Source organism: Brienomyrus brachyistius, chromosome 24 (genome assembly GCF_023856365.1).
Source record: "Brienomyrus brachyistius isolate T26 chromosome 24, BBRACH_0.4, whole genome shotgun sequence".
In the NCBI taxonomy this organism is placed as follows: domain Eukaryota; kingdom Metazoa; phylum Chordata; class Actinopteri; order Osteoglossiformes; family Mormyridae; genus Brienomyrus; species Brienomyrus brachyistius.
The window spans coordinates 6,220,953-6,247,700 of NC_064556.1; the positions used below are offsets into that span (position 1 = coordinate 6,220,953).

General features: G+C 44.7%; 1 protein-coding gene across 1 annotated transcript in view; it reads left to right on the forward strand.

Moving 5' to 3' along the window:
• Positions 1–26,748, forward strand: part of LOC125719904 (actin-binding LIM protein 3-like) — a 72,361-nt gene that overhangs the window by 25,634 nt on the left and 19,979 nt on the right. The window contains exons 3-5 of the mRNA XM_048994750.1: positions 2,693–2,830; positions 18,428–18,611; positions 24,675–24,784. Of these exons, the coding sequence (XP_048850707.1) occupies positions 2,693–2,830; positions 18,428–18,611; positions 24,675–24,784 (432 nt within the window). The remainder of the gene's footprint in view (positions 1–2,692; positions 2,831–18,427; positions 18,612–24,674; positions 24,785–26,748) is intronic.

Genomic DNA, 26,748 nt, shown 5'->3' on the forward strand with positions numbered 1-26,748 from the left:
CTACATTCCTGGGGCGATGTGCATCAGGCTACAGTGTAGGCTAGGCGGTTACGCCCGACCGACGGCGTGGATTCTATTCAGGAGTATAAGTCACCCTTAAGGGTGAAGTTTTGGTTTTGTTGTTGAGAAGAAATCCAGGAATTTTAGAATCGTTTCGGTATATATACCATCTTTAAATGCCTTAATTGGATTACATCATGCAGCTACTGCAGATTATCCCTCAGGTAACAGTCTGTAGGCCCCGGGAATGAATCCGAGCCCAACTGTGCAATGTCAAGTGGAACTGAAAAAATATAATTCAGAAGGTAATGGGCTACAGACGTGGGGTGGGAGGCGTATTAAAAGGCCCTGCTTTTAACTTCCTGTGGTGCACGCAAGGCCAGCTTCATGTTGGGATACCCTTATGGTGACATTTTACTTAAAGCTGTCATCTATAATGCAGTATAGATACCTTCATAGTGCATTATAATGGTTGGTACAAGAATTAATAAAGCATTACGGCCTGTTCAATTGATAATCATAAAGCATTATAGTGTTATAATACTTCATAAGAGCCAATGAAGCTCTCATCTATAATGCACTATAAATACCATCATAATGCATTATAATGGTTGGTTTAAGAATTAATAAACCATTACGGCCTGTTCAATTGACAGTCATTAGGCATTTAATTGTTGATTATAATACTTCATAATCTCCAACGAAGCTCTCATCTATAATGCGCTATAGATACTGTCATAATGCCTTATAACGGTCGGTGTTCAGGATGCTTTGTACTGCATTATGACGGTATGTATAGTGCAAGATGAGATGGGAGATTCATGAAGCATTCATAATGAATAAACATGACTATAATGTGTCATGCTTTTATATTAATATTATATCCATGTTTATAATGCTTTATGAATGCATTATAATGTGAATGTGTTCATAGATTCTTATAGCATTCATAGAAAGTGTTGCCACCTTATATAAAAATCGTCTCAGAACTATGATTGTCTTTTGTAATTAATTCTTCACAGAATTCATCTCAGCCTGTGAAAAGCAGACAGTGTTTACCTCTGTCGTGCACAATGCAGGAAATCAGTTCCCAAATGGGAACAATACTGAATACTGTAGTAACTGCTACATTGTGGGGGAAAAAAACTCTACTAAAATGAGCTCAATACAACTGAAAGAATAGCATTTAAGTTTATATTTTTAGCAAGGTTTATTATTCTGTTTGCCATATCTGTATATTTTATCAGTCATAACACATTTTGTTTATTGCCTTGCAGGCATTACTCGGACGATACCATTGACCATATTACGATTATGCACGGAATATTCACTTACAGATGTTTGATCTCCAAACAGATGTGTCTTCTTGGCACCAGGCTGACACATCTGAGCTGCACGCTTCCCTTCCGTTTCCAAACCGCCGTGTCTTTCAACTCCCCCGTCACCGTGCCCCTTAATAGCCCTTTCGGCTTTCTGGACGAGACGGCAGACGATTCCAGAGGCGTGTGGCTGGCAGATGCGGAGCCGACGACTGAGGGAGCCATGACTGTGTTCTGCATATGCAAAATCAGCAATGGGAGAGAAGTAGCCTCCCAAGCGTGCTTGCCGTTTGCCCTGACTTTACAGGGAACCATTCGTTCGATTTATGTTAGCCGACGTCAGAGGCACAGGTGCTCAAGCGTAACTTTCGTTTAGAACGTTTCGTTTAGATTTGTTTCGTTTAGATTCGTTTCGTAATGTTTGCATTGATAAAAAGACCAGCTCTCGTATAAACAACACAAGATTGTTTCTGACAGAATGTTGCAACCAATATTTGGACTCGAATCCCTGATGTTTTGATACTTCAACAGCCAGCGCAGTCAAGCGACTAGTGCCAAGACTGCTAGTTGATCCAGGGTTTGGAGCCAATAGTGGAATTACTGGTGTGGTCCAAGAACTTCCCCAGGCACTGGGGCTTTACCCTGGACTGTAAAAGCAGCGTCAGTCTATAATGGTCTGGGTTGTTCCCTTAAAGTTGATCTAGTGACATAAATCCCACTGCGTGTGTTCTCAGAGCGGTGGTTGCCAAACCTGGTTTTGAAGGATCCCAATAGTTTTATGTGTTCTGCTTTGCCGCCAGTATGCGATTAAACAAATGAGCTACTCGTCAGTTCTAGATATTATAGAATCAAGTGGGCTGGATCTGAAATATGACAAATATAATAAAAAGCAGGAGGTACAGAAAGAGCCACTGCGGTAGTCAGAGAACATCTGAGGAAGCACAGCAGGAAGCCTTCAACTGGGCCAGAGCGACAGCAGGAGACAGACTGAATACTTCACAGTGTCTGTATAGCTTTGTATGTGAACATTGTTTAGCACCGTTGCGCACTGTGAATGACTGTCACCTGTCAATCTGCAGTTCAATAAGTAAAATGTTTCATTTCAAATAATTTATTCAAGTCCTTCTGTGTTTCATGTGAGTAGAAATAGGCCCGACCCTGTACTGAAGGAGTGGTATGTAAATGAATGGATGTTTGGATGGATGGACACCAGTTGGTTCCATCATATATATATAGTCGAGTAGATGATTGATTGTGACATACATGCAAACACCCAAACGCACCCATAAACACGCAAACTGTCCCATGTTCCGCCTGCACATAGACACGTGGAGGTGGGAACTGTGTGAAACTGTTCTTCCTGTCCCCAGCAGTGCCCTACCAGCACAGCCCCATGGGAAGCAGGCGCAGCTCCACGGTCATCCACTGCTTCCGCTGCCAGGAGGTCTGCAGGGGTGAGGTGGTCCGCGTCCAAAACGCCCATTTCCACGTCAAGTGCTTCACCTGCCACGGTAAGGAGCCAATTACGTGTGACGATCGAGGTTGAAAACACTGTCAACTGCTAAATTGATTATATACACAAAACTCTCTGTCATAATCCTATCAATGTGAAACCATCCTGTTTTTTTTTGTCCATTTCAGCTGCTGTTGCATTTCAGCAGCTAATGTTATTTCATTAGTATACCGTATAAGGTGTACGCACTGTATAGTGTAATGCTTGTAGAACCATAACTGAGAGATTGTTAGAAAGGTGTGTCACAAAGGAATTACTGCAAAGCGGTAACAGGAAATTGAGCAGCGTGTGGATTCTGTCTCAGAAATGTGGACTGTCAAGTTTGTTCACCCACCCTGTTTCTGTTATTTAAAAAGCTGATGCACACATGCTTTTGGTGATTCTTAGGAGTGGTTGCTGTGGTAACGGTGTGAAGGGGCAGCCTCCCTGGGTTGGGTGGCGGCTATTCTCAGCAACACGCTCCGAGCGGCAGCCAATTGGAGCGCTTCTCGTAAGCTCTGAAGAGACTGAATAGAGGGCAGCGGAATCACTTTGTGTACTGTGGCATTCAGGAATCTTTTGGAGCCGAGTGAATTTGCCTGGCATAATCTCTCCTCCTGCCGTATATTTTCATGAATTATACCACTTCTGCCCTTTATCACTTTAGTGTACGTCTTTGCATGTTTTCATATCTTCAATCCACCACTCCTGTATGACTGGATCATTTGAGGCTTGCATTACTGCACTCTATTTCAGTTCACTTAGATTAGACTCGCGGGAGTTTTACTTACGCAAAAATATTCTGAGGGCAGAAGGAGAAAATGATTGGCTTAGAGAGATAACCAATCAGATTGTAGAGGAGGCAGGTCCACGCAACTGGAGGAGACAAGACCAAGACATCTGATCTAAAATACCATATTGCATTTTATTATTCAATAGGAGGCGATCCCATAGTATACAGGACAGGAGGCAACTCTACCTTCAGCATTCCACCCCCTAACCAGAGGACGGGGGTACCCGATGAGTTAAAGGTTTCAAAAATTGTTGGGGGGTCCGTATGCAAAAACATGGGCCAAATTGCGTCCCATGCTGATCTGAAATGGAGCATGGCGTTTTATTCAATATGGGACGATCCTTTGAAGTACAGGACGAGTGGCAACACTAAGTTTAAATTTAATTGAACAAATTTAGTCGAGGCCCTTTTTAGCAGAACCTCCTGGGTTTCAGTGTGACCCCCATACCCCAGGAAAAAGGGTTACTTTACTACAACAAAATCCCTGACGGCACCTTGTCTAATTCAGGTGTCAGGGTTCAAGGTTAAACGCTGGAAACAGATCAAATGAACCCATGTGCCTCTGTACCTGTGTGTCGATGCCGGGCCATATGGCGTGCGATTCTGCCTGAAAAGCATCATGGAAAGAGGTTCGAGTACAGAGTCACACCTTTTTTTTATGGCGAAAACACAGACTAGCGAGCCACAGGCTCAGGCTAGCGTCCAAAACGAATGCAAGAACAATTGCATTCTGAAGCATTCTGCGTCTTTGTGCTGAGATACACATTCTGAATGGACAGAAAGGCGCAAATCCAACAATCAGCATAATAAATCGAAAATCGGCTCATCTGCTTAGACGTAGTTTTCAGAGAGGCGGCCGCTCTCTGAATTACGCTTTCTCACTGCGGGGGGGGGGGGGGGGGGCGTGGAGATTACATTTTTACAATGGTTTTCTTTCATATTTGAACATGACATCATCACGCCATTTGAATAATACGCATCCACTGATCTATTCCTGCTAATCCGAACAAGGTCAGTGCAATCCAACCCCAGTGGCAGGATGCATTTGGTATATGCATCAGGGTACAGAGGGCAGAATGTTGGTCTCGGGGTATTAACACAGGGATTCGAAATTTCCAGTATTTCCTACTCGTTGATTTGCCCGAAAGGCTTGATTCTGGATAGCCGACAGAAATGGCATCACCCAATGGACCCTCTTGCGAGTACAAAGAGGGTGTGCGAAGTCTCCACACACATTTTTTGTGGGGGTGTATAGCAACAGTGATGCATTCGGAGATTTTTTTTTTTTTTTACAATCCTGTCCCGCCTGCCCATAAATGTGTATCACAAAAATATCTACACAGAACCACTGCTGTAAGACCACACTAGCAAAAAGTCTACCCACACCATTTTGTAACGATAACCGGGTAAAAATGGTAGTTTGGATGCACCTTCTTGCTCAGACATGCTACAACCAGGCCAGTTACCTTCTATCTGATTACGTCCTACAACCACAAACACAAGCAGCTCAGGCATGACGGACGTAGACAACAGGATGCCGAAATAAAGGGAAGCGTAATAATTTTATCCGTCTAACAATTTTATTTTATAATTGTTCCAGATAGCTACAAATCAAAAAACAACAGTCATGTTAAATGGCAAACACAGACAATTATTTATATTACATATAACAGAACATTTGTTTTTCAATTTGCTGTAAGCTGGTATTACAACAGAACATTTTCTAATTATGTTCTTCCATTCCAGAAATAATAATGCTTAGGACATGCAACAGGTAGCCAATAAAAAGCTCTTACACAGTGCTAAAAAGAAGCTAAAATTTATATTCCCAAAGACTCACATACCATCTAGTAATTTCTACAATGAATTCCATGATAGTCTTACACCACATCCAGACCCCATGGGTAATATCCAGGTAAGTACATTTTTATTTGCTTTCTGTCTCATGCACTTCTGGGAAAATGTCTTTCTCTTTTATTAATACATTATTGTTTTTGAGGGTTAAGAATTAAGCTCTTAGATGGTTGTTGTTGTTGTTGTTGCTACCTGCCTGGTGCATTGTGGATGGTTTCCCCAGAAAGCACATTATATAACTAAGTCATGCAAAGATTCCAGCATATACTGAGCTGTCTGTCTTGCAGTCCATTGGTAGTTAAAATCGAACAGAGGCACTATGTAACTCAAAGGGCATGACTATGAATTGGAAAAGCCCATGCAAATGATGAGGGGAAAATGAAGGGAAGGATTGTCATATTCTGATCTGATTTGGGTTCAGCTATGGAACCTAACCCCTCCCCTTTCCTTTCTATTCATTGATATTTTAACCTTGCAGCTATTTTAAATGTATTTATACTGAATAGTTTATGAAAATCTCAAACTATATATACATGTAATAGTGCTTGTGTGTCACTGCAAAGAGCTTTTATTCTTTAGCCCTTTGTTTTAACACTATAACCGGCAGCGTTTTGTCGACCTCCTTCAGCTAGCGGTAGCGAAGTACTTTGGCATATCACACCTTTCATTTTTGTTAATGGACCGTCGCGTTAGCGTACTGCTCTCTCATCAACTAAACACTGGGACAGTCAGTAATCCACACTGCTCACAGTGGCAGAGTTGCTATCCCAGAAAAGACATAAAACCCATAATGTAGTGGTGTTTACGTCATATGTTTCTTGTGCTCATTGGTTACGATAATATTGTGAAATTAATCTTAATTCCACACCGGTAATAAAATAATAAAAGTGTTAATTGTGAGCTCTGTGCGCCTTCACTTAAGATAGTAGCTGCTTTGTCATTTGCGAGATCAGTCACATTCTCGTTATTTTCAAGGATACAAAAGCAGATTTGAAAATCCTCATTGTCTTAAATCGTCTATCGAATGAATTCCTCCCTTTCCGCTCTTGTACCGTTCCTGCCGACAATAGCTAAATGTTGTGGAATAACATGCGGCCCTTTGTCAGTGCTGTCTTCGGTTTCAGTAGAGCGTTTTTCCAGTTTATATTGATTTCGAAAGTTCACACAAATGTCCTTGGAATGCCTCCAACCACACAAAATGGTATTCCAGGGAGAGAAGGGCAGTGGAAGCTCAATCATTGTATCTCATATGGCCAGTAATGCATTCACTTTACTCTTCAGCAGTTTTTTAACGTTAACACAATGGGTGTAAATGAAGCAAGAGTGAAGTGTTGTTTTGGTGTGGGGGGGGTGACTGGCAAGGCAAGGTGGAAGTAATCTGTCCAACAGTGGAAGGGCAATGAATATGTGTGAGGTCACAGCCAGCCTCTTACATTGCCGGCATCTCCTTTGCTTCCAGATGCACTTTCATCCAGCTCTAAATCAAACATTAGTTAGTTCCTTATCCCTCCTTCCACTTGGAAATTATTTTCAGTAGAGGCATCCATCACTTAAAGCGTTGACTTTCCTATGCACCATGATACCCGATGAGCAGAGCTGAGAATGTGACGGAATGGCGTTAGCAGCCTCAGATTGGCTGGTCCAGGTGCAGAATTGGGCAGTTCAGGTCTAGAGAGTAAAAGTGAAGACCGAGGTTTTTTTTCAACCAACCGGTTGAGTTCTCTGTGACTGTGACTCTTTATACTCAGTTGGTTGAAACAAAATCTTGATCCGGACTTTTATCTCTGGACCTGAACTGCTCATTTCTGTCCAGTTGTTTTGAATGAATGTGGGGAAAGGGGTTTAATGTTGTTGTATTTTCTCCTTTACCTGGGAAAGGCATCGATGTCTTAGGGGAGGGGTTAAGTCAGAGTCCCACCCCCCCCCCCCCACACACACACCTCTAAGCAATTATTATAGGTTTAAAGTAGGTTTGCGGTGAGGGGATACTGTGACCAATGACCCACCTCTCATAGATTTCCAGGGTCCTCTGTTTGAGATCGAGGTTAAGGGGTTTTGAGCATTTCTCCAATTGTCTGTCTGCATCTTCCTGTGGTTGCCCATAGAAATACCTTCGACATGCCTCTAGACCATCATGAACTAGGAGCCATACCGATGACATGTGTCACTATGGATCAAATGTAAGAAGATCCCTTTGTCAGAAATTTGTACTATTTTATTATATATTTGTGATATCGGCTAACTACAGCATGGTTAACTTTAGCATTGCTCAGAAATAGTGCTCTGCACTAGAAAGAGAATTATCCAAAGGCAAGATGCAATTTAAAAATATATGACAATACTGTTGCTTTGATTCAAACCATCTTCCAAGTGCCAAGAGGTCATATACTGATCCACCTTGCTGGGGAATATTCAGGTTGTGAATATAAGTGGCCATTTTTCTGGATTGTTGACTGATAGTAAGATTTTGCCAATTGAAAATGCTGCAATGCGTGTCAATGATCCAAAGGATTCAGGATAAGAAGGTCTGTGTCCTTGAGGGGCCTTGTTGAGGTCATCATTTAAATTTTATCGATAATCTGTGGAAAAATGTGAAAAGTACTGTCTATAAGCGGTTCTTAAACAGCTTTATAGAACGTGGGCAAATCTGCCAAGTCAGAAGCCAGACATTTTTTTCTTCATGCATTCATGCATTATGGTAAATGCTTTAAAAGTCTTGTCTAATCGCAGACTTCACTCTGGTTTGTACTTTTGGACACTTCCTGTGTTCGCGTTTTGCGCTGGTATCAACGTCCAATGTTTACATAGCAAGATAAATTTGTAGAAGCGATATTTAATTATCACTGGTGGACCTCTGTGTGCATATTACATAAGAAGTAATTAACTCTGCGTTCTAATTGGCTGTGATGCACATAACTCTTCCATATTACCACGTTCCATATGAATCCCACAAACGAAGCTGAGATGTGACAGAACAGGTTTATTGCCTCTATCTTACAGCTCCTAAACCACCCCCTCTAGGCCACACATATTTCTGTCAGAAATGAAAAACATTTTATTTTCCAGAAAGGTCCTGGCCGGAGCTCAGTCATTTCTCCATGTTTTTTTTTTCTGTGCAAATCAGCAGTTTCTCTGCACTACAGCTGCATTCTGAAGAATGCGGATTATTTGCTAATGTGACGCTTTTCTTCCTGAAAGAACAGCTGCTTAAGTTTATTTTTTAACATTCTCCTTTAGTCTTTATATAAAGAATGAGACAGCAGTAGATACCGAAAGGGCGGAATAGAGAAAGGCAACATGTCTACATGTTGTACACTACAAGAAAAAAAAAATCGCGTGCTAGGTTTGCTTTGCGTTGGTTTGCAGTTACTGACTTGCTGAAAAGCTGGCAATAGCTAGCAGGGCAGGTTATTAGGTGATCGTATAACTTTGACGGCGTGAACTGATTGGTCCGCCGGGTGCCTGTCGCAAAGGGACCACCAATCCTGACTTTGTTTTTCTAGTGTTAAAGAGAACGAGAAAAGTGATAATGAGTTTTCACTCGCGTGCCTTCTGGGTGGTCCCAGTAGGCGGGAGCGGACGCATCGTGGGAGGTGGGGCGGCTCTCGCACGGGGGTCACAAAGGGCAGCAGGTGTGAGCGTGCCCCGTGAGCCCGCGGGTGGCGGAATGTGGCCGGCGACAGCCAACCCAGCTTCTAGGGTGTCCTGAGAACTCATGACTTAATGAACGTCATCTCCCGCAGATGGTCCGACCAGGTGCTCATGGATGTGGCTGACGGACCTGCCTTTCTGACTGCTTAGCTAGAACTGACCTCCGCAGCTCTCAGCTTGGCCTCGATCAGCCAAGGAAGTCGCTATGCAGTTATAATGTGCAGCGAGAAAGGATTTGGTTACTCGCTAATACATACACGAACCTGCTTTATCTGCATAGACCAACAGATAGTGATTATCCATACTGTACAGAGAGACATTGGTATATGTAAACCCAAAATGCTGTTTTGTTTGTTTTTTAAATTGAATTCAAATGTATTTTGGCTGCATTATTAGGCACATTTAAAACTGTTACATTATCAGGAATGTGCCCCAGACTGTAGTAAACTGAAGATAAACGGTATATGTATGCTGGACCTGAAGTATGTAGGTTACTCAAAGAAAAGTGAACAGTTTAGTTTTGTAGAAATGGTATGTGGAGATATTTAACATGGGATTAGTGAGCTGATGAATAGTAGGGGTGAGGCCAAATTGTCAGGCCGTCCTGCAAGTAGAGAATTGATTTTGTCTGTTGCTTATCGATAACCCCTAATACAGGCCTTGACTCCCAGTCACCTCTGAAAATAGCTCTGCCATTGACCCTGCTGTAGGGCTGCCAGTGTTACATACAAAGCCAGGTGCTTGATTTTTAGAGTATCGGCCAAGTTGGGTTATCAGAGGCCACACACATGGCAAGACGAACATCCATCCAGCTACAGCCAGTTGCTTCCTGTTCCGCCTCCCAAGTTATACTAAAGCACACCGTCAGTTTGATTAATTGACACGGTATAAAAGCACCTGGTTTTCAGCTCCCTTCTTGTGGGGTTTCAGGTTTCCCACCTTCCTGAGCGTTTGTTTCCTGATCAGCTTCCCCCTGCTACCTTTCCTAGTTTTTCCCTCTTGATCCTGTGGTTTGGATTTCGGTTGATCTTCCTGCGCTCCCTGTATCGACTTTGATTTTCTGCCCGTGTTTGGACTACGGATTTGGATCGCTGTTCGGATTTGTTTGCGTTTGTTTGTCTTCATTGGGTTTCAGCCCTTCGCCGGTTTGCGGACTGCAATTCCAGAAATAAACTCTTGGCTCTTACACTTGGATCCTTTCCCCATCCGGGCCTTACAACACGGAAATGTTCGGCTGTAGCTCGCATATATTTTTCATCTGTTTGGAATATCTAGCGATGATCTCCAGATGTCCAGTGGTATATCAGGATAAGGAAGCTCGATAGCATGTTCGCTGAGCAAAATGTTAGCATGAATAAAACCAGATAATGTACAGTACTTTTAAGCATATGATGGTCGTCTATTCAAAAATCCATTCCATCCATCAGACTTCTAACTGTTTATCTACTACACGGTTGTGGAGAGTCTGGAGTCTTTTCCAGGAAGCACAGGGTGCTAAGTCTAGATACACTAGTGGGCAAAAGTACAGAGGCACCTCCAGTTTTTAGACTGTGGAGCTTCATGCAACTGTTGCTCCACTTGCTTATTTAATCCTCCAATGTATGATATTTATAATGTGTTACGGAGTTACGGAATACCTGTGTTACGGAGAAAGTGAAATGATCATCAGTTTCCTTGGTAGGGGGGCCTCCCAAGTAAGTGTTTGTCTCGGGCCCCTGGGCAAGAAGAGCAGGTCCAGCTAAGACACATTCACAGTCGCACATTCTGAGCTTACGGGAGTCTTTACTTACACAAAAATGTTCTGAGGGCAGAATGAAAAATAATTGGTTCAGAGAGATAACCAATCAGATTCTAGAGAAGGTGGGTCCAAACCACTAGAGGAGATGGGATCAAGACATCTGATTGGTTGGACCCACTTCCTCTACAATCGGATTGGTTATCTCTCTCAATCAATCTCAGAACACTTTTGTGAAAGTTAAAAGCCCATGAGCACGTTGTGAGTGATCTGGAGATACTGGTTTGCTTGGCCCTAAAGAAACACATCATATGGAGAAGATGCAAACTCCTCTGTCTAGTCGGCTGAAACAAAATCTTGGCCTGGATTCGTACTTTCTGAACCTGAACTTTCCACCTGTGCTTTTTTAAAAGCCCACATCTGAGAGAGCCCAGGGGTGCTAAAAGAACATTTAATGAAATGATTTAGTTCAGGGTTTTGTCATCCTTCCATCCACCCATCCATACATCCATTGATCTATCCATCCCTATCCAGTACACTGCTATCCAGGTAGTTGGCTTTTAAACGAATGTACCAGGTACCCAGGTTGAAGTGAGCACAGATCAGTGTTTCCCAATCCGATCTTTGGGCACCCACAGACAGTCCACCTTTTTGCTCCCTCCCAGCTCCAAAAAATGTGGACTGTCTGGCAGGGAGCTGCGAGGGAACAAAAACATGGGCCGACTGCGGGTCCCCGAGGACCGGATTGTGAAACACTAGCCTATAGTCCATCTCCGGACAAGCTGCAGCATATCCAGGACGAGATGCAAAAAGTGTTAGTTCGTTTTTCCTGATTTTTTTAATTTATTTTTTTTACTGGCACTCATGCCTGACTGACCGTGTCGAAATCCATTTCTCCCTCTCTGATGTTGCGGCATCGCAGGAGAGCGCGGTAGTAGCATATCATTCTGGATCTCATTTGTTCCGCCCTGAAAAATCGCCCAACTTTATCTCCTTTTGCATAAAGGCAGGCTCACTTTGAAAAAGTTCAAAGGGACGCCTCGCACCTTGCTGCTGGCGCGGGGGGGGGAGATAAGCCCGGCTGCCTGTGACGATTTCCATATGAGGCGCAGACCGACCCCCTTTGCTGCTCAGCAAAGCCCATCTTTGAGCCTTATGGCATATTCAGTCCCAGTCACCTTACTTCCATTATGCTCCACACAGGCATCCTAGTTTGACTACTCCTGATTATAATATGCATAATATAATTTCAGAAAGCCAGCAGTAGTATGAAGTTGATGGTAGTATGATCACAGTGATGATAATTGTTCATTATCACTTCACATGCATATGTTGGCACAGAAACAAACCCGCCTCATCCAGGACAGTGTTTTCCAACCCGGTCCTCGGGGAACCCCTGACAGTCCACATTTTTGCTCCCTTCCATTTCCCCAACCCGGTCCTCGGGGAAACCCTGACAGTCCACATTTTTGCTCCCTTCCATTTCCCCAACCCGGTCCTCGGGGAAACCCTGACAGTCCACATTTTTGCTCCCTTCCATTTCCCCAACCCGGTCCTCGGGGAAACCCTGACAGTCCACATTTTTGCTCCCTTCCATTTCCCCAACCCGGTCCTCGGGGAAACCCTGACAGTCCACATTTTTGCTCCCTTCCATTTCCCCAACCCGGTCCTCGGGGAACCCCTGACAGTCCACATTTTTGCTCCCTTCCATTTCCCCAACCCGGTCCTCGGGGAACCCCAGACAGTCCACGTTTTTTCTCCCTTCTACCCTGTCTGGTGGTCCCTGAGGACCGGGATCGGAAACATTGGTCTCCAGGATCTCGTTGTCTCTAGGGAAACCAAGGAATGTGCAGCTATCCTCTGACAGCAAAAGAGCAGGACACCCATCCTCCCCCCCACTGAGCATCGGAATGCCACTGAGCTCAGAATCACTGCAGCACTAGGATCATCCGTCTCTGGACACATGGACACAGTTTTATGTCTTTCTTCTTTTAGAAAACTGATTTCAAGAGTTCTGGGTAAATAAGGTAAAGCAAACTAATTATTGTGTAGAACGGCTGTTGAAAATATTAAATTTAACTAAAGCTAATCAGTAACTCCTGTAAACATACATTTACAATTTCCATGGATGTGGAGTTTATACATTCTCCTCATGTTAGGTAACCACTGTCCTAACTTGTGACGGACGGGCATCCCGTTCAGGGTGGCCCCTGCCTACTGCCCGGGGTCTATGTGCCCTGTGATGGACGGGCATCCCATTTAGGGAGGCCCCTGTCTAATTCCCTATTCTTATTGAACTAGCTTCTTGGGTCACTGTAGCTCTGTATCGGATGAGACGGCTGTATATAACTCTTTCATTTCTGCATAAAGGTGCTGTTTTTCCCGGCATTTCAATGGGATCATTTTCTTTTGCATGAGTCAGCGTATGATACAGGGATTGAAGTTTAGCGTGGTGTGCAGTGTTTCTGAAATCTACCAATTAGGTTTCAGCCATGTGACTTCTTTTATTACAGGGAGAGGCAGGGAGCCATGGTGACCGCCAGGGAACGAGGAGCAATTCACTGTGAAAAGGGGTGGAGCTCAGGGGTTGATATTGATTTAGAGAGAAGTCTGAAATTACATTGTCATAGGGGCAAAACTAGCAGCAAAGTACTCATAGGCCAAAGTACTCAAAGTACTCATAAGCCAAAGTACTCATTGGCCAAAGTAATCAAAGAACTCATAGGCCAAAGTACTCAAAGTACTCATAGGCCAAAGTAATCAACGAACTCATAGGCCAATGTACTCAAAGTACTCATAGGCTAAAGTAGTCAAAGTACTCAAAGGCCACGACTCACATCAGGTCACTAATGAAACACAACAGATTTTTCTTACTGCCTCATTCCAATGCCTTTCCTTAATTTGGGCAGGGCCGTATCAAAGGATGTTAAAAATTTTCTTGGTATTTGCCATTATTTATTTTTGTGAAAGGTAAAGATAACTGGAAACTGAACTGACAAACTGAAATCTAAAGGACTTCAGCAGGAAATGAGGATTCCCTTAGACTCACACACGTAGATTCAAGTCAATTCTATATAGAATGTAAAAACACAAAACCAAACGATTAAACTATTGAAGAATTAGACAACCAAAAACTACAATACATCATGCGTAATAGCAAAAGTTTATTGGAACTACTAAACATGGTTAAATTCTTAGGAAATCAAACAAATAAATAATCTAATTCTGAATCTCGTAGTTGCCTGTTAAAAGCTTGCTGTCTGACTGCATGGTGACTTTTACCGTAATGCACCTGTCTTCAGAGCAACTGAGCAGCAGATCAGATTCTTTTCATTCCTGTTAATATACTGATTGATTTGGGGTGTGCTTTTACTCAAAGAACCTTGGTAAGCCTTGCAGTTCCACTGACTCATAGGATTTTGTGAGTTGCTGAAGCAAATTGGGGTCAGGTGTCACTTGGTGGTGGGGGGGGGCGGGTCGGGGGTCAGGTGTCACTTGGTGGGGGGGGGGGGGGGGCAAGTGTCTCGCTCCAGAGCACAGCTGTCCTGTCTATGTGATTCTCGGTCTTCGGCAAGGAAGAATAGAAAAATCCTGAGCAGGGTCTCTTATCAGTGCATTCACAGCACCACAGCTGCCTGGGGGGGGGGGGGGGGTGGTATTCTATGCATCGCAAAGGCGTTTTCTTCTTGGAGCCACTCAGACTTCAGGAAGTGCTGTATAGTGCCGTGTTACTGCGCGCCGCTCAGGAAAGGAGTGATTTACGAGGCGCGTCGGGGAATCATCTTACAGTTCAGAAAGCATTATTCTAGGCTCCTTCCCGTCTGCAGGATACTGGAATCATCCACGAAACTACCCACAATTCAGTGGGAGCGACCACCAGGAAACACTGCACCATAAATGAAATTTCCTCTGCTTTTCCCATACTTCTGCCCTGGTAAATGTAGATTGCCGTTATTAATATTGCAAGTTTTATTGCAGCATTTTAGATATATATTTTTTTGATTGTGCAATCAAACCTCAGAATAATGCACTGAGATCTGCTAGTCTGCACTTGGTTGAATTCCAGATGAATTTGCATATTAATTCATTTTGCGATCGAATTCTACTGTCATTGGTGTATTTGAATTCTGATATTTACGCATTTTCGTATATGCTCACGCAGGGTCATGGCAAGAGAAATGACGTGAGGCAGATCGCAATGGAAAGGAATTAGTTTGAGTTCAGTCTAAGGTTAACTGGATTAGATTATCCTTCACCATTTACACATCATAGTTGCAGCATGCGAGCTACAGTGCTGCTCTTAAAATAACACGCAATAAAGGCCTGGTTGTATTTTATCAGAACGGAGAAATGTTCTCAGTTCTCGATGCGAAATTAAATGTAGCTGCACTGGTACTACACTGCTCTACTACATCTGATTCACATCCAGATCCTCTGCACAGAAAGACAGTCAAAGTTTATTTATTTGTTAGTTTATTTTAATTGGACAATATCTTGAGTATTCAAAATAGCTATAGGAAATGGAGTTGACTTAACGTTTCTACGCTCACATCTTGTGCATGCATATTCACGCAGCCCAGATTGCAGGCATGGGTCCTTTCGCATTAGCAGTAGTGCAGAAATGCATCTCCTGCTCTGAGCAGGGTGGGCGCGGGAGGGGGGGGGGGGGGGGCTCACCACCTGGTGAACACCATGTCTCTCACTGCCTACTCTTCCTGATAGTCATTTCATGCCAGCGTGTTCTTTCAAAGGGGGCCGTCTCTGCACCCGTGAGAGGAATGTAGCCGTCGCTGTCGATGCTAATTAGCCGCTGCCTGCATATCTGAAAGGTAGATGGCTGCACTGTGTAGATGGGCTGGAAGAAAGGGAAGCACAACTGCTGATGTCCATCATCCAGCCGTCTTACATAATCGCTTATATAGTGCAGCAACAGTGAGAGCCTGGAGGGTGTAGGGTGAGGGACGACCTGCAGGGGGCGCCAGTCCATTGCAGGGCACACACACACGCACACACACACACACACACACACACACACGCACACACACACACACACACACACACACACACACACACACACACGCACGCACGCACGCATATTCCACGTGTTCATATCTTTATGGGAACTCTACATTAATTTCTATGCGCATAACCCTAACCCCAACAATGACGACCTTAACCCCCTACAAAGCTGTAACCTTAACCATAAGCGACCAAACAAAATACAAGAATTCTGGCATTTTTGGTCTTTTGATTGCAGTGACAGATTTTTGTGTAAAATTGAGTTCTATCAAATGAATTTCCCCTTGTGTCCTCACAAGGACAAAATACCAGGTTTTTATTACATTGTAGGGACATTCATGTCCTACAGGAATTTGCAGGCAGTAATTTACCCAAAGCACCCTGGGTTTTGTTGGCTTGAACCAGAGATGCCGAAGGAAGCGCATGTCCACTCAGTGAGAATGTGTACAGCACTCTGCCAGCATGCCGCTCGTGCTCAGGCTAACGGTAAGGGGTAAAAATGCATTTTAACACAGTAAACCTAACCTAGGAAACATCAGAGCCTAGCCTACATTAAACATCCTTAGAACACTTAGGACACTGCAGTTGGGCAAAATCATCAACACAAAGCCTAATTTATAAAAAGTGTTGAATATCTTCTGTGATTTACTGAATAATGTACTGAACACGGAAACCGTTTAGCCGTCGTAAAGCTGGAATATCGCAACCCAGGAAGCATGTGCGCAGGCAGCGTAGAGACGCAGAGCACCTCCTAGGGGTGACTCTAGGAAAGGCGTCCTGCGAGTGTCCTGTGCCTTCTCTCGGCAGGAGTGTTAAACTCAGCAGCTCAGGAAGTGAGGTGCATCCGGGGTCGGAGCGTTGGCTATCGCCCCTGGGGTATTATTAGTACAGGACGACGTAATTGCAGGGTGGCACGCTATAGAATTACAGGCCCCTGGAGTGAGAATGCATGTTAGTGTTCAGGTTGCACGAGATTAATGGTCATCGTAACTGTTAGATGAAAAGGGCACTTTGGAGTCTTAACAAAGAACGCAGTTTAAGTCACGGGTGGCCAGTCTTATCCAGAAAGGGCCGCTGTGTGTGTGTGCGCGGGTTTTTGCTGCAAGTCCTTAATTAGATTACTAATTAGAGGACTGATTGGCTGAAAAGTCCTCGCACCTGGGTTTGAACGGCCAACCTAAAGGTTTCCCCAAAAACCTGCACTGGCCTTTCGCGGATAAGATTGGTCTCACCTGGTTTAAGGACACAAGCTCCTGTGTTGAGTCCTGATGCAAAACCATCAGTCAGTGTTAGTTCTGTAAATGTTTATGAATATGTGTGACTAAGAGTTATTTTAGTGTATTTTAATATCAATTAAAATCAAATCATAATCAGTTGAAAGTCAATGTCAATATGTATGACTAATACCGAGGCAAAATGGAGGTGGGGTTGATCTTTATTGTGTCTGTACACACAGATAAAGTCGCTGTGATTCCTCTTAGGTTTCCATCATGGAAGCTGCTCGGACGGCCGGAGAGCCTGAGGGAAGCTGACACTTCCGACTCCCTGATCAAACTGTAAATTTCTTTTTCAGCTTAATTTGCTAAATGTTCAATCCCATCTTCGGGATTAACCTCCGTCCAGTTCCCCAGGTTTCGGTTCGCTGGCCGCCCAGTAGTTTTCATTCTTATCGAAGACCCTCGTCTTTGCTACGTTTTTTTTTCCTAATTTTTAATGGTTTTACGTGCCGGAAACCGATTGATACGAGATGTGCAGGATTTCACGCGCAGTGTAGCGTTACCGTCGGTTTCTGTAAATCAAAGGCCCAGAAGTCTTTGTGGTGATTATTTCCTTTATGAGTTTGCATAAGGAGACAACAGTCCTGTGAATTCAATAATGGCACCAACATCAGTCTCTAATCAGAGACCCCCCAGTTGTGTGGTCAGCAGCTAAGCAGTTCTGATGACGACGGGAAACCTCCTCCGAGGGGGAGTGATGGGCAGCTATTTTACTGCTGTGGTTCGACTGGAGATAAAGAGACAGACAGAGTAACAGTGGTTGATATATAAAACATATGTGGTAACACTTTACGTAAAGCTATAAGGCAGTATAGATACCTTCATGATGCATTATAATGGTCGGTAGAAGAATAAATGAAGTGATAAGGAATTTTGATGTTCATTATAATCCTTCATTAGATCCAATGAATTTCTCATCTATAATGTACTATAAATACCTTCATAATGCATTATAATGGTCAGTATAAGGATTATTTGTACTGCATTATCTATAGTGCATTATAGATGAGACCTTCCTATAGCATTCATAAAACATGGTTGTAATATATTGTGCCTTTTTATAAATATTTATAGCCATGCTTATAATGCTTTATGAATGCATTATAACGTGTTATGAATGTGTTCATATATCCTCATTCAGAAAGTGTCAGCACAAATGTTGTATGAAGCCATATCCCAGTCGCTCTTCGTGGACAGGGTCACTGGCGCGCCCAGCCCCTCCTCCTCCTCCTCCTTTTCCGGTAATTCTACCCTCTAAGCCCCCTTCTGTACGTGCTGTTCCTGCAGTCTGCAGCTGCGACCTGGCCCGCTCCGGGTTCTTCCAGAAGAACGGCGAGTACATCTGCACGGTGGACTACCAGCGCCTCTACGGCACCAAGTGCGACAGCTGCGGGGACTTCATCACGGGCGAGGTGGTGTCTGCGCTCGGACGCGCCTACCATCCCGCCTGCTTCGTCTGCAGCGCTTGCAGGTGCCCCTCCACTGACCTTTCACCTTTCACACCCTCCACGTCTTGCGTAGTACTACCTGAAGCGCGGGATTACGTATTTAAACAGCAGCGCGGCTACATCGATAGTCTGCTTATCGTTCCCAAACAAGGACAGAAAGCATTTGAAAGCTCATTAAAATCACAGTTAGGGCTAATTAGCATAAATGCCTCTTGAATTCAATCAGTCCAAAGCATATTCATTTATCTAGAATCTCGATAGGATTGAGTCAGCGGGAGCCAGGGTTTCTAGCCATTCCTGCGTCCCCCTCTCACCCAGCAGCAGACACAGGTGCCCCCGGTTCGAGGAGAAGCGCTACTCCTGCACGGCTGTGTTTAGAGGATTAGCCTTCGCTAACCCTGCATTTAGCACATATTGAGTTTTCCTCCAGTTTACCACTCCTCCTCTTTCACATTAGCCCCAGCACCCAGGGGCGGGTGCACAAATGCTGCCCCCCCCCTCCCCCCCCGCCGGCAGGACATTGGCGCAATGGCGCTTGTCTTTACTCCCGTTATTAACCGCGCAACGCGCCGTCCTGCGCTCATATGCCTCCCATGAATGATGATGCTTCCTCCTGCGTCGCCTTTGCGACAGAGCAGCGCCGCAGGAAAAAGCACGTTAAATGCGCCCGATCCATTTAAAAGACATTAGTCACTGTTATGGAGACGCTCTGCCAGTTCAGAAGGGGACCTGGGACCTTGTGGCACTGGTGTAAGGGGCAGACAGGGGGCCTGGCTGTTTTGGGCCAGAACGTCAGGTGACTGGGACCATTTATTGGATTAATTTTCAACTCTCTTTACAATTTATATTAGGCTATTTTTGCCACATTTCCCTGTCATCCAGTCAGCAGTCCTTATAGCAGACACGCTCGCGGTGTTCCTAAAGAGTCCGTTTCAATCCCACGCATCTCCTAACAATCTGTGCTAGAGAATGATGGGAAGGTGTATAATCTGCCTTCTTTTCTGATATTGGTCTGCTTCTTCATTGTCACCTGCACTGACTGGTCTTCACTGAGGAGCTCAATAAGTACAGAGCATGAAGGCCTTTTTAGCATGAAGGCTTGCTGGGTCGGTGAACATCACCATAATATGTACAGGCACTCGCCACGCGTGAGACAGCCTGTGGATTTTGCTTCATGCAAACCAGGTATAATATGTCTCATGTTATGAGACATGCTCCTTATATGGTGTTAGGATTCAGGTCATCAGTGGTAAGACATCCCTCACCAGCATGTTTGAGAGCATTGCAGCATTATTACAGCATGACACTTCACTTGAGTGGGCAAAAATACTCTACTGAAGTACAAGTGAGCTAAGCAAACATAGTTGCTAATAGTGATGAAAGATGCGTCATGATTCATTAATGATGGACAAACATGAGATCAGTATTTCACTTGTGTTATTCGTGACTTGTTCCTTCAGTAATTCTTTCAGTGGTTTACGAAGGATTACAGAATTAAGATGTATTAACAGATATAGTAACTGCTTGAGATAAAACATGCATCACAATTTATTAATGATGAATTAACATGAGATCAGTACGTAAATAAGTAGTATTATAAGTAATATTAAGTAGTATTACAATACTACATTATTTGTGCCCTGCCAAGTAAAGTGTTACCTATTATTGTCGATGCTATTTTATTTATACTCTCAGTAGAGGTTTTCGATTGGGTGTCAAAAGCAGTCAGTAATCGCTGTAATAAGTGCAGTCGTGTGGCAAGAGGCGTCTGCGGTCGCCGAGGTGGGTTGGGACGTCGCGCTGCGTGGGAGGCAGAGCTGTTCATGTGGGGATTAATCCTGAGAACGTCTGTGGCCTGAGCGAATCAGGCCAGCCAAGGACACAGCTTTGATATACAATAAATATGTTTTAACATTTGGTGCTCCTTAGACTCGGGGGCAGTTTTGGGGGAGGGGGCAGTGCCTTCCTGACAACATGCATGTCCCTCCCCCAGTCTGACCCCCCCCCCCCCCCCCCAAGTTGAAATGGTCTAAAACTGCCACTGCTTAGACCCACCTGAACCCATTTCATCTCGAGATGATCATGTGACACGCCTGTAAAAAGAAAGACCGTGTTCTTATTACTACGAACGAATTAAAAGTTCTGAAAGGCTACTGTGGGTCAGCGGTTACCGGCCTCGTTAACGATGCCCTGTTACTACGCGGTAGGACGGCGTTACGGAATTAGCTGCTGGACAGTGAAGCAGACACCGTGCAGTACGAATAAACAGGCATTTAAGGATCGATAACTGGAAAAATACAATAAGTGGATGAAGATGATTGAGCACAAGTAATGTCCACTTTGCTTAGCCCTTTGGGATTAACGTTGTACGTAATCTCTGCATCAGTCCTGGCCCACTCTCGCCTCCTTCCCTCGCTATCTTGCCTTAATCAACTGCTTCACTAATGCTTCACTAATACTAATATTTCGGTGCTAAGGGCCGTAGTTCAAATGTATATTTGGATCTTAGTTGTTCCTGATTGCCCTGAAAGTAGGTTAAAAAAAAAGTGGCTGGTCAGTCCTTCAGGAAGGAAGCAACCCTTCACTGCGGGGAGGTTTTAAAATTAGGAATGTGTGGAGTAACATTTATTTAAAGTAGGTCGTCCATGTTTGCTTCAGGGTACAGTAAGACATGATAATTGCCGGTTTCGCCTTCCTGTTTTCGGGCGCAGAGGCCAGTCCCAGAGCTTCCGTTACGTAATGCGTCCGCAGATACACTGAGCTGTATCTGCACCGCTCTACTCCTCTACACCTCCTTCCATCTCTCCTGACCACCCACCACCAGCCACTGCCCACTGTTACCAGTTACCTGCGGGCAGGAGGGCGTGTGCTGGGAAGACCTCTGCCTTTGGACGCCGGCCAAGTAGCTGCACGGGGGGGGGGAGGGGTGGGTACCACAGAAACGTGCGTACACTGCTGGCGGGAGCCAAAGAGAGCGGGGCTGCCACGGACGAGCCCGGGTGGGCGGAGATGACGACGTCCACATGCAGACAGACGGGGCTGGGAGTCCTGACCCAAACCCAAACATCTGCATTTGGAGGAAGATCCACTATGTCTGTGGCATAGAAATACTGTCTGCTTTCTTGTGGATGTGCAAGGTTGGACCTCAGCCTTCGTTATCAGGTATCTCTTAAAGCAGGGGTCTCCAACTCCGGTCCTGGAGAGCTTTGATCCGGTAGGTTTTCTATCCTGCCTGGCTTCTGACGAGCGACCCCTGTTCTCAGGTAAATACCAGGAACAGCTGTGGCTCATCAGACACCAGGTAGGATAGACAACCTGGACAGCAGCTCTCCAGGGTTTTAGTTTGAGGTGGAGGTTTTGCATGAGTGGAGACTGTGGGGTATGTTATTCTGGTAAAATCACATTTCCAAACACCAATCTTACATCCTCTCAGGCATATCAGAGTGATAAAACTCAATTTCCAAAACTGTCTGTGTAGTATCAGTGCATCTAAGTCCCCATCTCAGTCTAGGTGGCTGATTTATCATGGTAAGGTCTCAGTCTCTGTGACCTTTGACCTGTGCCACCAGTGTGATGTAAACAGAGCCATATTGCATTGTTGAATGACTTTTTATGGTAGGATTTACGAATTAGTGGCTGTGTCAGTACAGGTCAGGGTCCTTCAGTCTGTAGAGCAGCCCCCCCACCCCCACCCCCCGTCCGAGCACTTTGTTAACAGACTTATGTGTAGCTCTGGGATCAGAGCGCCTCCTAGCATTTGGACTGTGCATGTGGCACCATGTGCTTCCAGTCGGTTACTCAGCCGAGCAGGTGGCTTGTTTTGTATTCATCGGAGACGAAGTTCGTCAGGCGCTGTGTTCTTTTACCGCCTGGCGTCTTTTGGATAAAGTGCCGTGCAGCTGAAGTATGAGCCTGGGCCGCAGGGATAAATCAGCGATGCCTGCTTAGCAAATGAGTGTGATTTACCGGGCAGATGCAAGAGGCATAAACTGTTTATGTGCGGAGCGCAGTGGAAAGGCCAGACTCGTAGGCTGCTTGGTGCTGGAGCTCAGTCTCCGGTGACTTAGCCGGGCCCCGGGTTCGACCCTGCGGTTCTCTGGAGATGGTACCTATTCCAGGGAAGTCTTACTTGGGTCCCTACAATTTTTTGTTTCTACTTTTTATAGTTTGATATCACGAAAACGCACAAAACAAGCTCTATGCCCTGGTCTCCGCTTGGAGAAATGATCTCCAGTTACCGTGACGGTAATGAGCTTAAAATATACCCAGTCATGCTAAGTTGTCTGGAAGTTGTCGCCTTGTGGTTTTATGTACGTCATGGCTTTGGGTCAGAGTTTGAGGCTGAAACTCATAAAATCAGACTTTTAGTTCCATGTTTTTATCTAAATAAGGTTTACACAAAATTGAATTCAATTGTGTTTCCATTTTATGACTGAGTAGGCGGGTCCCTAATGAGAGAGAGAGTCATGTGACCTTCATTGTGCTTATTCATTGGTTCCTCCTCTCTCCCGTTCTCTGTGATTCGTTTACACCGGAGTTCTCTGCTAGCCTTGCCTCCCAGTAAACCAGGCTAGTGCCGGTCCTAAGACCTCAAAACCCCAGTTGTCCATGTTCTGCCATTTTCAGCCCTCAGATCCATTGTGAATGTGCGATTGACCATTAGCTTCCCTTTTCCGTCCACTAGCCTAAGACATCCTCCAACAAATTTCAGTGAATTCTTATATAACGCCCGTTTTGATTGACTGTTCATGTTTGTGGCATGAATTGCTGGCAGGTTTGTGGGTGTGTCTCCTGCCCCCATTTCTGCATGTGGAGCTTGTATGTTTTCCCTGTGTAAGCATATGTTTTGCCCTGGACTGACATCCTTCCCAAGGAATCCTATCCCCTATGCTTCCTGGGACCAGGAACATCCCTATATGTTTCCGCAAGATGGAGAAGAATCAATGGTGCATCATCTCTCATTGGGTGCTGGTTTTTGGATGCTAATTTGGTACTTGTCCATCTCTGAAAAGTCAGCCGCCGCGCGCAGACTCTCAGGTCTGCCTTCCGCACGTGGCACTGCGTGTTTGTTCTCTGAGTGTGGCAGCTGGCCGTGGCACCATCCGCCATGCCGCACTTGCCTTTGGCAGTCGGACTGTGTTGGCAGGGGAGACACGACGGGTTGCTGCCAGTTTATAAAGCATAATTATGTGAAGATCTTCCGGGGAACTGATAGTTCTCCAGTTCCTTAAAAGCATGACTAATTAGGCAGCTGGAAGAGATTTTATTTAATCTTTAAAAGGCCCTATTAAATTAGCTCAGAATGGGCATCCTTCGGCAAACTTTTTGGTCGTCATCAATTTTTTCTTGCAGGTGCGAGACCTTTCCTAAAGGATGTGGGCAGTGTTTTTGTGTTAGATGCTGTTTAGAATACTGTCAGAGGTGGAAAGTTCAGGTCCACAAAGTAAAAATCCAGACCAAGGTTTTGTTTCAGCCAACCAGTTGAGTACTCTGTGATTGGGACTCTTTACAGTATATATAACTGGTTGGTTGAAACAAAACCTTGGTCTGGATTTGTACTTTGTGGACCTGAACTTTCCACCCCTGCAAGAAGGACGCTACGTCGATGCCCTGTACATTGTTGGTGTCTCAACAGGGCTGGCAACTTTCTAAGGTACAGATACTGCTAAGAGAGCTGTTTTTTGTTCTCGTCTCATGTATGTGTTGAGTAGTCGCTCTCCGTGCCGCTCTGATGGAATGTTGACCTTTGATGGAATCGTCACCCAGAATGTTCTCCTGCCATAGTCAGAGCACATCATCAGGTGCAAAGTAGCGTAAAGACACAATAATATAAACGGGCCACTTGACTGCGGCTTTTAATGAATACGAGTCGTCGTCATAATTCAGGAGAAGGATGCACCAGCAAATGTGACAGTATGCCTTTTCGTCAGAGTATTAGCCAGAGAGGCGAGCGCTGATGTGAGATAACGGCATTTTAATGAACAATCGGCGCTAAAGTTACTTATCAGTTTCGGTACCTGTCCGAGGCGTGTTTCCTGGGGGGCTGTTCATTCCCATAATCCGCTGCTCTGTGTTTATCGTTTCAGGAAACCCTTTCCCGTCGGGGACCGGGTCACCTTTAACGGGAAGCTGTGCATTTGTCAGCAGTGTTCCCAGATCCTCATCAACGAGCCCGTTAAGATCCACGGCCCGAGCTGTACGTATCCCTCCCTCTGGGCCTTGGGGGGTGCGGGGGGGGGGGTAAGCTCTCCATAGGTGCATTCTGAGGTTCCATCTCCGGATTTACCCTTATCAGATGAGCTTAAGTATTAGCAAATTCAAATTCAAAAAACTTTATTTAAAAGGCATAGAGGAGCAGCACACACACATAACAGATGTAACATTTGACACAACAGATGACACACAATAGACACACAATAGGCACACAATAGACACACAATGAACTGTGAACAATAATAAATAATAATCAATTATTCCCAGACACTGCAGATTCAGGTAAGGCTCAGAGGCAGAATAATCAGAGGCAAAGTGCTTTGAGGCCAGTAGGGTAGTGAAGTGGCCTCCTCCCACTGAAGCTGGGGGGGTCAGCTCTGTGTGTTGAGCTCCGTGCCCTTGAGGGATTCCTCCAGGTTCCTCCCGCAGTCCAAGGTGAACCAGTGCCTCTAAACTGGGCGTGAGCGTGTGCCCCTTGTTTGACTGGGTCACTGCAACTGTGCACTGGATAAAACAGCTATAAAACACGGATGGATGGATTCCAGGCTACGTGTCTATATACCAGGCTGCAGCAAGTTTTAAACGACAAACTGCTTCGTTACCCAGTTCCTCAGGATCAATTACTTTCTCAGAATACCAAGATCCATGGAATTCATCATTGTCACATGACCAGGGATGATTTTACAGAATTTCACTTATTACAATTTACAGTTTCCAGACCTTTTTCTCCTCTGCATCTTCTATTCCACTCAGTTAAACAGTCCCAGCGATCAATAGTCATACTCTGACGTACTGTTAATCTCTTTTAGATCGATGGCGCGTCGTATAAATCTCTCACAGCACTTCGTACAGTATCCCCAAAATGTGTCTGCTGATTGGGTGATGCTTCCTGACATTAACGGTTCTGCTTGATTTTCAGTCCACAGGAAAGTGAAGTTTCCTCGTCTCGTGTAGCACGGCCGATCGGTTTCGTGAGAAGCTGCTGTAATTTCCCAGGCAGAACTAATCAACCAAAGGCGTAATTACCCCTGTCATTTAGAATGATTGTAGGATGATGAAATGTCTTGATGAGGTGTTGAAATCATGCCTTGGCTCCATATTAATTGGTATCTACAAATGATGCTTATGAATTCACCTTTGAAAACAGGACCCCCTCCCATATATGGGGGGAATTTTGTCATTCAGTTTATACTTTATACCTTCACTCTTCATTATACTACACGAGGTAGTAAATTATTGGTCAGAACATGTCAATGAGAGCTTTAAATAGCTTGTCCGCTTGTGTGTGTAGGTGTCTTCTAGTGTGAATCAGGCGAACAGGAAATTAATCTTCTTTCCTGTCCACCTGTAGCATTGTGTGTGTTTTTTTCCCCACCCACGGCTCAGAAAGCAGTTTGTTTATTGAAACCGTAAAATTATACGATGCCCATTGGAAGGATATTGGCTGGGGTCCTAGTGCAGGGTGTGATTTCCTCACATGTGATGGTCGGTGGGATTCCTTTATTACTACTGTACAGAAATAAATCAATGGACTGTTCGGGGGGGGATGGGGGCACATTTTTAGAGGTACCTTCAAGCACAATGTACATTAACCCAAATCAGCTGAGCGAAGTCTTTGAGCTTTGAGCCAAGACACCTAAATAAAAAAGTCAAAGGTTGCAACCACAGCTTTCACAGCGGAAGCAGATGAATTTTTCCTATATATAACAATGTCCCTGTAAGCCGACAAGTGAAATGCAGTGACCTACCCCCGCCCCCCCGCAGATGGCCGATTCAGCAGATGACTAATGGCATCAACAGTGGACTGGGAATTGTTTGGTGCAGGGATATAACGTTTCAAACCTCAGGTGTCCATTGCTGGCAAAACCACAATATAAGTGTAGCAGGCAGCCCCTAAAACCAATGCGTTCCACAAGAGAAGACGAGATGATGATATGATGAAGACCT